Below are 13,200 nucleotides of genomic sequence, written 5' to 3'. Positions count from 1 at the left end.
TCTCTCTCCTCCTCTCTCTCTCTCTCTCTCTCTCTCTCTCTCTCTCTCTCTTTCTCTCTTTCTCTCTTAAGTTGATATTATGTTTTGTATTGATGTATATGTCACCAGGCAAGTAAAAGTGTATTGCTTTTGGAAAAATGCTTATTTCTAAATCAAAAACATCAAGAAAAATATTATACTGATTGTGGCAAGAAAACTAAAAGAATTCTAAACTGTATGCTGTTCAACCATATCCGCTGTGGAATCAACCCATCTATCGTCCCACACAACACTAGTTATTGGGCAGGGCTTTAACTTTTCAATATGGAAGTATAAACTACAAGGGGTTGTTCAACGGAAGATGCAAATATGTTGGGATTGTTTACATAAGATTTGAACTTCAAAATACACTGTTTTCATTTTTCAATTAGAACTGGATTCAACAGCTTGGTTTGTGATGACCAGTTAAGTATTTGTGTGCTAAAAAGTTGTTCCTGATATGAATTTCAAAGGATTATGGTGATACTATGATAATTGATAAAATCCCAGATGTTCTACTGATAATGGGATTATGTACTGTTTTAGTCTCTTTGCTGTTTGTTTGTATGTATATCTTTGTTTTCTTTTTTCTTTTTACTTTCATTTGTTTCTCTTTTATCGGCTTAGCTATAATGAAACTCAAATGACGATTTGGATTGATCACTGATTGTCTTATCGTTTACTTATATTCAGAGAATTGCTGAAACACTAGATGTTGAGATTAAGCGCTGGGCTGCAGGAAAAGAAGGGAATTTGCGTGCTCTGCTATCAACTATGCAATATGTACGTCTTCATGATAGATTAGTTGCATTCTCTGATACTCCATGATGTTGCTGTTGTTGTTCTTCATGATTTTGTTATTATTAATTTTTTTTTTTGGGGACTTGTCTGCGTATTTTGGCATATAGATCAACTAGTAGCCAGGGATGTAAGGCAATGTGCTGCCTATATTTGCATGGAAAACATATGCAGAATGTTTGTACCCATTTTGATTTTCACTTCTTTTGCAAGAAAATGAACATTGTATTTTAATTTGGACAGACGCATCTTAGATGCGTAATCTTGGTTTTATTACGATTTTTTTTAGTTTCTTTCCATATGGCTATTTGTTGGGTCATGATTGAGTTGCCAGTTCTATGCGGCAGTTTATGATAGTTAGTTTTAGTTGTTTCTGTTGTTAGGTTAATTTTGAGTGCTACACAGATGAGTAGATATAGAACTTATGTTCTTTGTAACTGTGTCCAAACTATTCGACTGTGAAATATTAAAATTTATTCAACTTATACTGACCCTGGTTTTTGAACGATCATCAGGTACTGTGGCCTGAATGTGGTTGGCAGCCAGTTTCCTTGACTGATATGATTAATGCTGCCCAAGTGAAGAAAGTATATAGGAAGGCAACCTTGTGTATTCATCCTGATAAGGTACAGCAGAAAGGTGCCAATCTTCAACAGAAGTATGTAGCCGAGAAGGTGTTCGACCTTCTTAAGGTATGTAATATATACTACATATCCAGATGATGGATTGTTGTCCAGAATTGAAAAATGAATAAATATAATATTCATGTATTAAAACCATTAAAAATCAATTGAAGATAGAACAATAACCATTTCATAGAAATAATAGTCTGAAAAAAATAGAGGAGAAGATAGAACTGCCCCCATCTCTCTCTCTTTACTTCATCCTCAGATTCCTTTAGCATACTTATTTTCATTAAAACTTTGTTCTTTCTATGCTGTTTTTTTTTGTTAGGAATTACATCAAAAAATTTGTAACTAGTAATGGTACAAAAATATAACCAATTGATTTAGCATTGCTATTACTTGTACTTGTGTGGGTATTTTGGCATGGAACCAGTAGTACAACTCTACACCACAATTACTTCTGTTTCATCTTTTTAGAATCCTACTCACTGAGTTTTATGGCATGGTAAATTGGTAATAGGAAGCTTGGAACAAGTTCAATTCAGAGGAGCTATTTTGAATTCCTTCAATGATTCTTCCACTTCAAGCTACTCCATTTGGCAATCATATCATTTGTCGTAGAAGAAGAAAAGTTCTGCTCGCTTTCTAGAAGAAGGGCTTTGTTTCGGTCATGGTGATGGTAGAATTTTTGGTTAATGTGGAATATACCGAGAGAGGTTTCCATTTGCCATCCAAAGATGCCTGGAGGAGGGTATTGTCTTATATTTCCCTTTTTTCTTCCCCTTGTTCTTTCTCTTTTTTCCTCTGGTAATTGTTTGTTTAGGGGAGTAAATCCAGGGTTTATAGGAGTTTGAAAAGATGGCTTTTGAAAAATAGAAAAAAGCTAGTTGATGTAGCATACCATATTATGGTATCACAATCAACTTTTGTTCAGTGATTCACCCAGTTAATATAGCCCAGGCAGATTTTGCCCTGATTTTCATATTTGTTTGTGATATAGAACATTCTGTTGAATATGTATACACCATTATTTGTATTGATATCAAAACATTAATATATCAGTGATGATTGAGCTCTGAAGTTTAATGCTTAATCTGCTTTTTATACTGTTTCTGTAATAGATCCAACTCTCAAGTAACAGCCAATTTCAAAAAAAGCAGAAGTACTTGTCATGCTTTATTTTTTATTTTCCATTGCGCTTATGAAAGACTTTTAGTTAATCTTACTCAAAGATTTTATGGCATGCTTTCTTTGCGATTGAGGCTAAGTTGGTCTTGTTACTTCAAGTTGGTATGATTGCTTCAGTGAACAGAATGAACTCATTTTGATCAAGGCCGAAGTGCTATTTTATTTCTTGTATTAGGAACTCGCCTGTGGTTCTAAAATGCTCGGCTGATGCTGATACGTTTATGAAGGTACTGAAGCTGTTAGAAAGACTAGTTTTCCGGTTTTACTTGCTGCTGTAGCTACAGTCGGTAGAAGCAAAATCAACAGTCTCTTTGTATGACCATACCAGTCATCCGATCCACTAACCTCTTTGCAAAACATGGATACCATATCTCTCCCATTGGGGCAGTCTTAGATTAACAATGACGGATAGCAAGAGTTTTTAGAGGTTTTGTATTTTTGTATTTTTGTATTTTTTTTGCGAATTTTGTATTTTTGTTGGTTCGAAAAGAAAAAAAAAATATACATTGTGCCCCACTTTAGGAAACAAAAAAAACAAAACAGACAACAGATATCAAGGTGACTCAAGGAGCAAAGGCATAATCTCTAATTTGGGTGTTGAGAGTTCTCTAGCGTCCTATGCTAAATTACACTTGCATTTAGTAGGTTTGGGTATTTCAAATTTCATCACTTTCTCAACTCCAAATCGGGCATTCCAAATAATCATCTTGACTTTTGCTTGTTACAGGTCGGAGGTGGATTGGCATGAATTGCTTGGCATGAATTGGTTGTCATTGAGCCTTCAATTGCTTGTAAGTCTCACTTTATCTTTCAATTGATGCTCCTGGCCTTTTGGAAATCATAATTGTATGGTCTGAGCATAAACTTTAGTTTTATTTTCGTGATAAACAAGTTCTATCTGTGATTCTGTATTGCACATTTGAATCAAATATCAATATGGTTTTGTGAAATTCTAGCAGCATTTTTCCCTTTTGGGGTTAAAGACTTAGAGTAAGTGAACCTGACCTTAGTGGGTAATGGGTCCGTGGGAGAGATGTTATATCTGCTACCGTGCCTTAGTGCTAGAGATATTATATCTTTCCACCTTATAGTATCCGTTAGGTTGAGAGCTGTGGCGTATCTCTTGGAGGTGTTGTGGCTATCCCTATTTCTGCACGATGTTTGGTCAATCTGTGGCTAGAGCTTTTAAAAGATCAAGATTTCAAGAAACTAACTTTGGGAGTATGAATAGCTTGCTAATTATATTTTACCAAGTGAAGTCTTCTTGCTTGAACTCGCTAAATATCTAACTCTCTTTTGTAAGACATCAAGACATATGCAGTGTATGCAGAGTCAGCTAATGCTGCACCGGATCGAGTTTGTTGCTATTTAAGCTAACAGGAAGTGGAATCTAAAAATTGGTTGAATCAACCTAGCCTACATCTTCCTTCGTGGTATATTTTTGAAGAGTGATGGTGGGTTGCCTGCACAAGTGCACCCTGTACTTTCTCAACCAGATCAAAGTGCTCAGCTATGTTTGTTTTCAATATAATTTTCCAAAAAAATTAAATGTCATTTTTTCGTTTTTCAATACTAGGGCTAAAAACTTTTGCACCTCAAGTAGTGGTTAAACTAACCTTGACCTAGGTAAGAGTAGTTAATCGACCCTTCTATCTTGCTGTCCTAACTTCCTGATCCTCAAACTGTCTGTAAGGCCGTTCTAGCTAGTCTTTCCATAAATTAGTCTCAGGTTGATTTAAGTAGCTTGCATTTATACTATTTGTGTTTGTCATCATAGTAGTGTTGCAAGGAGGAGACAAATACACTTTGCTGCTTTGGCAATTGGCATGCTAGCTGTTTATCGAAGCAAATATGCATGTGCTGCATGGGTTCCAAAGTTTGACAAGAGATTCAAGATGAGGTCCTTGGATTGACTTAACATTCTGCATCGATCTGGGGTGAACCTAATTGACTATGTGTTGATGCTTGTAACTTAGCCTATGAAACTTATAGTCATATATCCAGAAGCGGTCTTCAACATGCAAAGGGAGAGGGTTTGTCGAATGACTTGAATCTTTCAGATGGTGTATGGTTTGCGCACAATATAACCAAATAAATCAGAGCCATCTACTTATTATAAGCTTACTCATTAACGGTGGTAATAATTTATATTTCACACGTTGAAAAGGGGTCCTTTAATTTTCTTTCTAATTTGTTGGAATGACACATTATGGATTTACAAATTTTTGACAATTGAATGGCATATTCTCTGCATTGTAGAGTGGTACAATAAAAATTAACGACATAATATTATGCACAAGCACTACTAAAAACCGAGTCAGTTGGAGACTGAGGATGCCTGTTCCTTCTGATGGTGTATGGGCACAGATAGGATGTGCGTATAGAATATGTACTAGTATAGTCCTATAAGTATTGGGGTTTAATATGTTCTTAGGTTCTAAGATTTTCTGGGTTATCATTTTGGTATGAGATAGTCTCATGTATTTGTGGCTTTTCTGAATGGTCATCTTCTGGGTTGTTTTTGCTGAGATTGGTTGCAAAGAATGCTTCTTGAACAATTATAATTTGTTTTCCCATTGCTGTCTTTTATTAAATTTGATAAGATCCATGGTTTGCTCTGTCATTGTATATTGTTGATGTACTTATAATGTGACTACTTCTTTTCTCTGTTTCTTTGTGTTTCTGCTGTGTTTTGCTAGATTGGTGCTTTTTTATTTATTAGAACGTTGTGTAGGAATTTTTTGCATATTGGTGATAAGAACCTTCGTGCTCACTTTAGTACAGCTCTTTGGATTCAGTATGCATTGCTAAAGACATAGTGTTTGTAACATGTGTATATTAAATGCAGGATAAGTTGTTCTGATAAGGGAGCATTACTGGCCGATGGGATCAGGCAATACAATTTCTTAAAAGACACATTTTTTCAGTAATGCTTGTGCTTAGTAGGAGTTAGGAGATGCCTCGCCTGAATTGAATGGATATATGCCGATTTGCCTTGCATAGTTACCCGCTATATCTTCCCCCTTTATCAATTCTCATCAAGCCTGCTATTGTATTGCCATCCTCCTCAAGCTGCCATTCTAAACTAGCTAAGTTCGCACAGTTGTCACTCATTCCTTCAAAACCAACTATTTATACTAGAGTGGGCCGTGCCTCCTCCTATTCTTCATCAGCATCCTCTTCAATGGAAGCCCCTCCTGAAGGTTACAGAAGGAATGTTGGTATCTGCCTCATCAATGATTCGAAGAAGATTTTTGCTGCTTCAAGGTTAGATATACCTGATTCTTGGCAAATGCCACAGGGTGGCATTGATGAGGGTGAAGATCCAAGAGCTGCAGCCATCAGGGAATTAAGAGAAGAGACAGGAGTTCTGTCAGCAGAAATTCTTTCCGAGACACCTCATTGGTTAACTTATGATTTCCCACCAGAAGTTAGGGCAAAACTTCAGAAACAGTGGGGATCAGATTGGAAGGGCCAAGCGCAAAAATGGTAAGTCCCAAGATTCACTATGTCTTGCATGTCATGTAGCCTGCAACTTGTTTATTCATTACCTGGGGACAAAATTAGATGGTTTTAACTACAAAAAGCACCTATTGTCTGCTTTTAACCATCATATAAGTTTAACCGTTTAAGCGTGCTTTCAATTTACGCAAATGGCTGTATCGAAATTGGACCAATGCAAAATTTCTGCTTTATTAGGTAACAAAAGATGTTATGCTCACATACATGTATGCGGAATTTCACAGGTTTCTTTTTAAGTTCACTGGGAAGGATGAAGAAGTCAATCTTCTAGGTGATGGCAGTGAAAAACCTGAGTTTGGGGAGTGGTCATGGATATCACCAGAACAAGTAGTTGATCTTGTGAGTTAACCTTACTGTGCCTTTTCTTTTCTTTCCTTATTGGCTACTAAAGGTTGTTTGAGTAAATCTAGTGTGTGCTCTATCATATAACATTCACTGTTTCCTCTTTTTTCTTTCTGCAGGCTGTGGATTTTAAGAAGCCTGTTTACAAGGAAGTTCTTGCAGTTTTTGCACCCTATTTTTAAAGAACGTTTTGTTCTGAAATAGCAGAAGGCTGATACTACAGGTTATGACCAGGGCCGGTCCTGAAGGATCCAAGGCCCAGTGCGGGAAAAACAAATGTGCCTCTTGTATAAACTTTTTTTTATACTGGATTGTGAGAGGAGATGTGAAATTGAGAGAAGATGAAAAATTTCTAAGGATCATGAGTAATTTATCAAGATTGAGATGTCAAAATGATGAATGGACTTAACCTAGGGCACCGTTTGAAAAATTTTCTCGATCAAAATCAACCAGGCGGACCGCCAACAACAAAATTAGCCTCGTCCAGCGGCAACTGTGGTTATTGACTGGCCACTTGGCCATGCCGATGCCGCTTGGCTTTGCTACCGGACGAGAACTTCCATGGCTTGGCAGCATCTGAGATGGAGGATGGCCAATTGGTTTTACAACCCGCTTGGATCCTGTCATTAATCTTGGTGGGGCGCAACAGTCTCCGAAAACCATGAAGCAAGGAAGGATCGAGGGATGCGTGTTCTGAACAATGTCATGGCGGCGAGAGTTGACGGTGTGGTCATGATGATAGTTTCAGACGGTGTCAAGGAGGCGGCTAAGCGGCTATTGCTTCATGCTTCGGATGCGGTGGTGATTCAATGGAACATGGCACGTACACCAAGCTTGTTGGGCATTGGTTTGATCTCTATGTTGGGCCTGCTTTTTGGGTTGTCATTTTATGGGCTGTGGTGTTGGGCCTCAGCCCAACTCCATGTTTTAGTTTTATCTATTACTTTAATTCCTTGTATTTAGGAACCTAGTGCTTTTTGTGCAAACCCGATCAACTTGTAGCACCTCCGGTGTAGTACCAAAAGAGGGTCTCCGCTACCTCTATGATCCTAAAAGTAATTATTAGGTCTAGTCTATGTGCCACTGTGGGTACTACCACAAACTTTTTATCTACCAATTGTGTGGTAGAGGAAGGGTATCTAATGACCTTTTTTGGCTTGAGCTTAATATCAACGTGATATTTATTAAAAAATAAAATAAATAAAAAAAGAGTAGTTGTCTTGTATCAAAGACTTGCGACTTAGAACCATCGAGGCCATAAACTGTTTTTTTTTTTAAATGGCGTGAAGAGCTGTACAATGAAAGAAAAAAAAAATTAAGTAATTGTCTCATTTCTTTATTAGCGCAAGTGAAAAGACATATCATAAGTAATTAATTCTGGCTATTCACAATTCACAAAAGTATAAGTGATAAACTCGATCGGGTCCATATATTACAAGATATGTATGCTTCCAATAACTAATTGTAGAATAATTTTAGAGGTGAAATGTTGCTCCGCTTAATACGATCTATCTTATTTTCACTCTTTTATATATAAATAGCACGTAATGTGTATTGAGTAATTCACGATGTCATTACCTTATTTAAGCTATAATCTCAAGACGTCCTCATACTCTATTATCTTATAAAAATCATTCATGAAGCTAGCATGATGGTAATTTATTCAAACTGATTCATATGTTGATACATATTTGTTACACGCACGCACACATATATGATATATAGATAACCTCAAGCTAGCTATTAGCTATAGAAAGCATCAGAATTCATTCAATAAAACAATGTATATAGTGATGGATCGCGTTTTTGCTTGTGCGATGATATTGGCACTAATTTATGGATCGGTTGAGGGTCAAGCGTCCAGTTTCTGTGCTCAAGCCTGGAACGAGTTCAGCAATTGCATGAGGTTTATCACCGGATTACTTTCGCAACCGTCAGCGCAGTGCTGTGATTCGGTGAGGAGATTGAACAAGATGGCCAAAAATAGTGACAGCGGACCTCGCAATATATGTCAATGCATTGAGGACATGTCTCGTACATACGATATTCCTTTTGTAGCCTCCATCATCCAAGATCTACCCGTCCTTTGCAGTGCACACCTTAGTTTCCCAATCTCTAATCGCATGAACTGCACCATGTAACTTGAGGAGATCTTATGTTACAAATCAAGACTCAAGTATATAGGATAAGTAACCACTGAATCCGATGAAAATTGAAGCTCTGCAGCAGTGTTGTAATTGGAGTACTCGTTGCCACATTCTGCATACTGGCCGGGCTTAATATTCTCCAATATCTCTCCTCCAAGGCTCCAATTTCTGCTCTAGTTTTTTCTTTCTTTTTTTTTTCTTCAAATAAATGACAAATCAAGGTGCATAACTTGTAGGTGAGAATTGGAGGAAATTCATTCCATCTGGAAAACGGGTCTAAATCTTATGGGAGCACCTTCACCTGACCCGGCTTTTTTTGTTCCTTAATGGCCTAGGCTACTAGCAAAAGATCATACACAGACTTCCCATATACTTTGCGGTTGTTAAACAGAGAGCATACAAGACTTTCGAACTAATTCTACTAAACCAATCAGGAATATGGCTCAGCTTCAGAAATTTAAGTTAAACGAGTCTTTTATGATTTCTCAGCAAAGTACATCAATATAAAGAAAAAAGAAACCATCACTAAGGACTAAGGGGCAATAAAAGAAAAAGAAAAACCATCACTAAGGACTAAGGGGCAACACGACGCAGTCTTCCGGGAGTGTCGCCGCCATCCGTGGAAGCACAGAAACCTTGTTAGAGAAGAATCTCTTCGCTGGTGGCTCAAGAGTAGAGTCCGCATTTGAGTTACAATCAGAAGCCAAAGTCAAAAATGAACCGTTTTGGGGCGCAGGGGAAGCAGAACGTGAAGTCTCCGGTTGACGGGCATGTACAGTGCCAGATAATGTGGATCCTCCACCAACAGTAACACTAATAACTCCCAAAGATGGAGTTGTCCCCAAACAACTGGTTCCCACTGTGGCCACTGTAATAAAACAATACGTTTACTTAGATAAAAGAAGCCACGGTTTTACATCTATTCAACTTGTCACAATTAACGTAATGAGAGTTCACTTCCACACATATTCCGAGTGAGTAGATCTTATTATGAATCTCTTATTACTTGTCCATTATGATGACTGGTTCCCACAGCAGCTACTGTAAACAATTCGCTTTAGTTGTTGGTAATCCAGGCAATTATATAAAGAGGAATTCACTCATAAGTTGGCACATAGACATTCGCTAAATACTGAACAGATTTCTAAATTTATCCCTAATTAACATGGAAGCCGCCTTATTTTTATTTTTATTTTATCCTCACTAGAAGCACAGAATGTAGGAGCACAGTGATTAGTATATTTATTAGGTGTATCATCATGGGAAAACATACCACTCATCTCTGATTCTGGTTCCCTTTTAACCGAATTTGGAATTGGAGTGTCGGGTCTCATTTGTTGTTGTAGATCAGATTCTGGTTCCCTTTTAACCGAATTTGGAATTGGAGTGTTGGGTCTCATTTGTTGTTGTAGATCAGCCGCTACAACTGATGGGGCCTTAGATGATAATAACTCAGAACAGACTTGCCCTTCAATAGCCGGGGTGGGAAACAATGGAATATGACTCAACTTACCTGAAGAGGAACCCATATTATGAAACGAAGCAAAATACCATTTTCTAGCAAATGTAAGCTGGCCAACTTTTTAGCTACCCAGCTTATTATTTTTCCAAGTTGAGTAAAGTCTGACTAAGCATATTTTTGAATGGAAAAGAATAATATAGTAGGTCAGTTACTACTTACTAAGAATGAAATCAAATTCAAATGAGTTGGACATATTGGAGGAAAAATAATTCATTTAATTATTTTGTATTTACTTACGATCTCTCAGAGTGTTGTAAGCAACCTTTGCTGCACTCACTTCTGCCAGCTTCTTGCTTCTTGCTACCTCACCTGTAAAGTATTCTCCTCCAATCTCCACGGTTGAAACAAACCTAAGCATGTGAGGTTCACCCGAAGTCGTTGAGCTATAAAGTGGTACATGTTGACCTTCTTTTTGAAGTAGTTCTTGTAGAAGGTTCTTGTACAAACCAGTATCATCCTAAAGTGAAGCAAAGAACAGAAAAAAAAACAAAAACAAAAACCAGGTTAGGCTCGTTTTGAATTATAACGACATAAATATAATAGTTGGCTATGGGTTGTCAGAACAATAACTTGTTGGACTCCATTTGGTAACAGGGAGATCAAAGCAACTTTTGCAGCTGCATGTTCAGCATCCTTCACAGTGGGAAGAAATTCTTGACCCTGATAAGTCTGTCCATCGATTGTTACTGTACATTTGAAACGAGTGGCATGAGGAGGACCTTCACGCTCACAAGAGTACACAGGTAAATTTAGGTTCCTCTTTTGAGCATAATATTGCAGCTGGTTCTTATGATGCTGTACATCTGCACCCCATATGAAAATAGTATTAGTTGCAAAGCCTAGAAAACAAACCACGATAAATTTGACACTGGGTATGAACTAAGACATAAAAGTGAGCAAATTGATAAGTACAATATGCAGAGGCTAGAATGTCAGGCATTATATAATGGATATGCCACTACTTTCTCTCATTATATTTTTTTATTTCTATGTTTCATGTCCAAGATCCCAACATGCTAGCTCTACAATAGAATAATGAAAATTATATCTCGAGCTCCTGTCACATCTTTTATAAGACAATTCCATTTAGCTTGCGCAAAAGAACTTTTTCAAGACCATGCGAAATACTACACATCCTTTGATAACTACCCAACAACCTTGAGGTTTTGTGAAACCATTCAAAATACTACAGTGCAAGAACTGATATTATATCCTTTAAAAAAAATGATATTATGTTAACCAGTGTCAATTATCAAAGAACGTGTCACTAGAGTTTAAACAGAAGAAGTTTTCTAACCTTTAGAATAGTTATCACCGTCAACACTTAATGAGCTGCCACTGTTCTGAGAACCGACAACTGTCATATTGTCGCTGATCTGAGATCCTACGGGAAGTCCTGTAATAACAAGCATTTGACAATGTGAAAGAAAGGAAAAAGTAATACAAAGTAACTTTTCACTCACGAAACCCTAGGAAAGTAATGCTTATCTGAATACATAGTAACAAAGTTTCATTTGGAAAATAATTAAATCCTATTCTCCCTTCACCAACAGTAATAGTCTGTTAAGGATCATAGAAGCCTTTAAATACTATAAGAAAAATCAAAGAGAGAACCCCATAAAATGCTAAAAAAAATAGATCACATATAGGAATATAGTCAGATAAGCATCATCACATCAGAAAATTATTATGGGACTTGATATCAGGATCAACAGAGAAAAATGCCAGAAAAGTAAAACACTTTCCAAAGTTCCATTCAATAGTCAGAATAGCAAAACTTGAAAGAGGCTCAGCTATTAATTAATATCAAAACCCTAGCATAGAATTTCTATAATTGAATAGGGTGGGTTGAAAAAAAATCATGTAATGACATTAATACTTTATCTGGATTAGATATGAATTTAAATCATTTCTGTCAGAAGATACGATCAGGAAGCTAATTGAGCTAACGATAAACAGAATCATCAGAGTCATGCAAGCCTTAGAAAACATGCAACGACACAAACTGTAGTATGAAGTTACCATAGTCTGAAAAATATCATTGAACTTTAGCAATATGTTGTCCTAGGAACTCCTGGTGAACCAAATTGCTTTTAAGTAACTTGAAAAATACTGCTCTGAGAGAAACTATCTCTATCTTTGCATAAACTCACTGGTGTTCTGTACTAGTACACCAAACCCCAAACATCTAGAAGCTGTTTCTCATGCTTTCACATACCAATTCCATAGATCTACTGATCAAGAGGTGCACAGCCTCAATAACGATGTATCACACAAGCATTATAAACTGAATAGATAAACATTTGCACAACTCAAATCCTTATAGAAAATTAAGCAGACAGCAATGGATATCCAAGCCGGAATCAAACAGAGAATTCGAAAACCGAAACCAAACCGAGCATAATCAAATTTCTGAACTGAAAACCGAAATCGTATACCTGCGATAAGACTGGGCTGAGGGAAAGAGGAAGGAGCGGGGAGGGAAACAGGGAGTGGCGCGGCAGAAAAGTGCTCGAATGCGAGGCGAGCGGCGTCGTTTTGGGCGAGCTTGGAGGAGCGGAAGGATTGGGGAGTGTGGAAAGTGAGGCCGTTGACGAGGACGGAGGCGGCGAAGCGAGGGTCGTGATCGACGCCCTCCTTGGTGCTTCTGTACTCCGGTAAGGCCCAAGCCTTCTTCTGGCACACCTCCTGCAGCTTCGACTTGAACATTTTCGACCCAAAAGCAATGCTTTCGGTTGCTGAATTACTGCATGAATTTATCAGCGTGTTGTGTGACCTAGTGATAATCGGATCCGGATCCTCTCCGGATAAGCCTCTCCTAATATTTCCTAATAAGACGGATCTCGGCCGTTCAATTTTAACCAAGGGCCAAGATGCTCCTACTCTACTCAAAAGCCATCTTTCTCTCTCTTCCTGAACGCATAACGAGAGTCCTTCACAACATCCATCTCTTTCCCTTCTGGACTTCTCAAGTTAATCAAGCTTCGAACGTCAATATCCACAACAACGATTTACAACCCAGAAAAAAAAAAAAAAA

The 13,200-nt window shown here is 37.6% G+C and overlaps 3 protein-coding genes across 3 annotated transcripts in view; 2 read left to right on the top strand and 1 right to left on the bottom strand.

The window, feature by feature from the left end:
* LOC101291279 (auxilin-related protein 2-like) overlaps positions 1-2,590 on the top strand; it is a 7,265-nt gene extending 4,675 nt beyond the window's left edge. The window contains exons 6-8 of the mRNA XM_004288444.1: positions 712-801; positions 1,332-1,508; positions 1,963-2,590. Coding sequence (XP_004288492.1) covers positions 712-801; positions 1,332-1,508; positions 1,963-2,001 — 306 coding nt within the window. The 3' untranslated portion in view covers positions 2,002-2,590. The remainder of the gene's footprint in view (positions 1-711; positions 802-1,331; positions 1,509-1,962) is intronic.
* A 613-nt stretch (positions 2,591-3,203) lies between these two features.
* LOC101291568 (nudix hydrolase 26, chloroplastic-like) lies at positions 3,204-6,766 on the top strand. The gene is made up of 5 exons (XM_004288445.1): positions 3,204-3,275; positions 3,358-3,421; positions 5,479-6,119; positions 6,377-6,491; positions 6,614-6,766. The coding sequence occupies exons 3-5, from the start codon at positions 5,605-5,607 to the stop codon at positions 6,674-6,676; spliced, it is 693 nt and encodes a 230-aa protein (XP_004288493.1). The 5' UTR covers positions 3,204-3,275; positions 3,358-3,421; positions 5,479-5,604; the 3' UTR covers positions 6,677-6,766.
* Positions 6,767-8,778: 2,012 nt separating this feature from the next.
* Positions 8,779-12,951, bottom strand: LOC101290988 (double-stranded RNA-binding protein 1-like). Its single transcript, XM_004288443.1, has 6 exons — positions 12,602-12,951; positions 11,461-11,559; positions 10,734-10,966; positions 10,401-10,620; positions 9,915-10,154; positions 8,779-9,509 (listed from the first exon to the last, which is right to left on the bottom strand). The coding sequence occupies exons 1-6, from the start codon at positions 12,870-12,872 to the stop codon at positions 9,208-9,210; spliced, it is 1,365 nt and encodes a 454-aa protein (XP_004288491.1). The 5' UTR covers positions 12,873-12,951; the 3' UTR covers positions 8,779-9,207.
* Between the last annotated feature and the right edge of the window lie 249 nt (positions 12,952-13,200).

Source organism: Fragaria vesca, linkage group LG1 (genome assembly GCF_000184155.1).
Source record: "Fragaria vesca subsp. vesca linkage group LG1, FraVesHawaii_1.0, whole genome shotgun sequence".
NCBI classification, from domain to species: Eukaryota; Viridiplantae; Streptophyta; class Magnoliopsida; order Rosales; family Rosaceae; genus Fragaria; species Fragaria vesca.
Note: the sequence above shows the minus strand (reverse complement) of the source record. Positions and strands in the feature narration are given on the sequence as shown.

Coding starts and splice junctions, on each gene's coding strand:
- LOC101291568 (XM_004288445.1), top strand. CDS start 5,605: ATGGATATATGCCGATTTGCCTTGCATAGTTACCCGCTATATCTTCCC. Junction 6,120..6,376: donor AAGGGCCAAGCGCAAAAATG/GTAAGTCCCAAG, acceptor GGAATTTCACAG/GTTTCTTTTTAAGTTCACTG. Junction 6,492..6,613: donor CAGAACAAGTAGTTGATCTT/GTGAGTTAACCT, acceptor TTCTTTCTGCAG/GCTGTGGATTTTAAGAAGCC.
- LOC101290988 (XM_004288443.1), bottom strand. CDS start 12,872: ATGTTCAAGTCGAAGCTGCAGGAGGTGTGCCAGAAGAAGGCTTGGGCC. Junction 10,967..11,460: donor CGGTGATAACTATTCTAAAG/GTTAGAAAACTT, acceptor TATGGGGTGCAG/ATGTACAGCATCATAAGAAC. Junction 10,155..10,400: donor TTACAACACTCTGAGAGATC/GTAAGTAAATAC, acceptor GTTCCTCTTCAG/GTAAGTTGAGTCATATTCCA.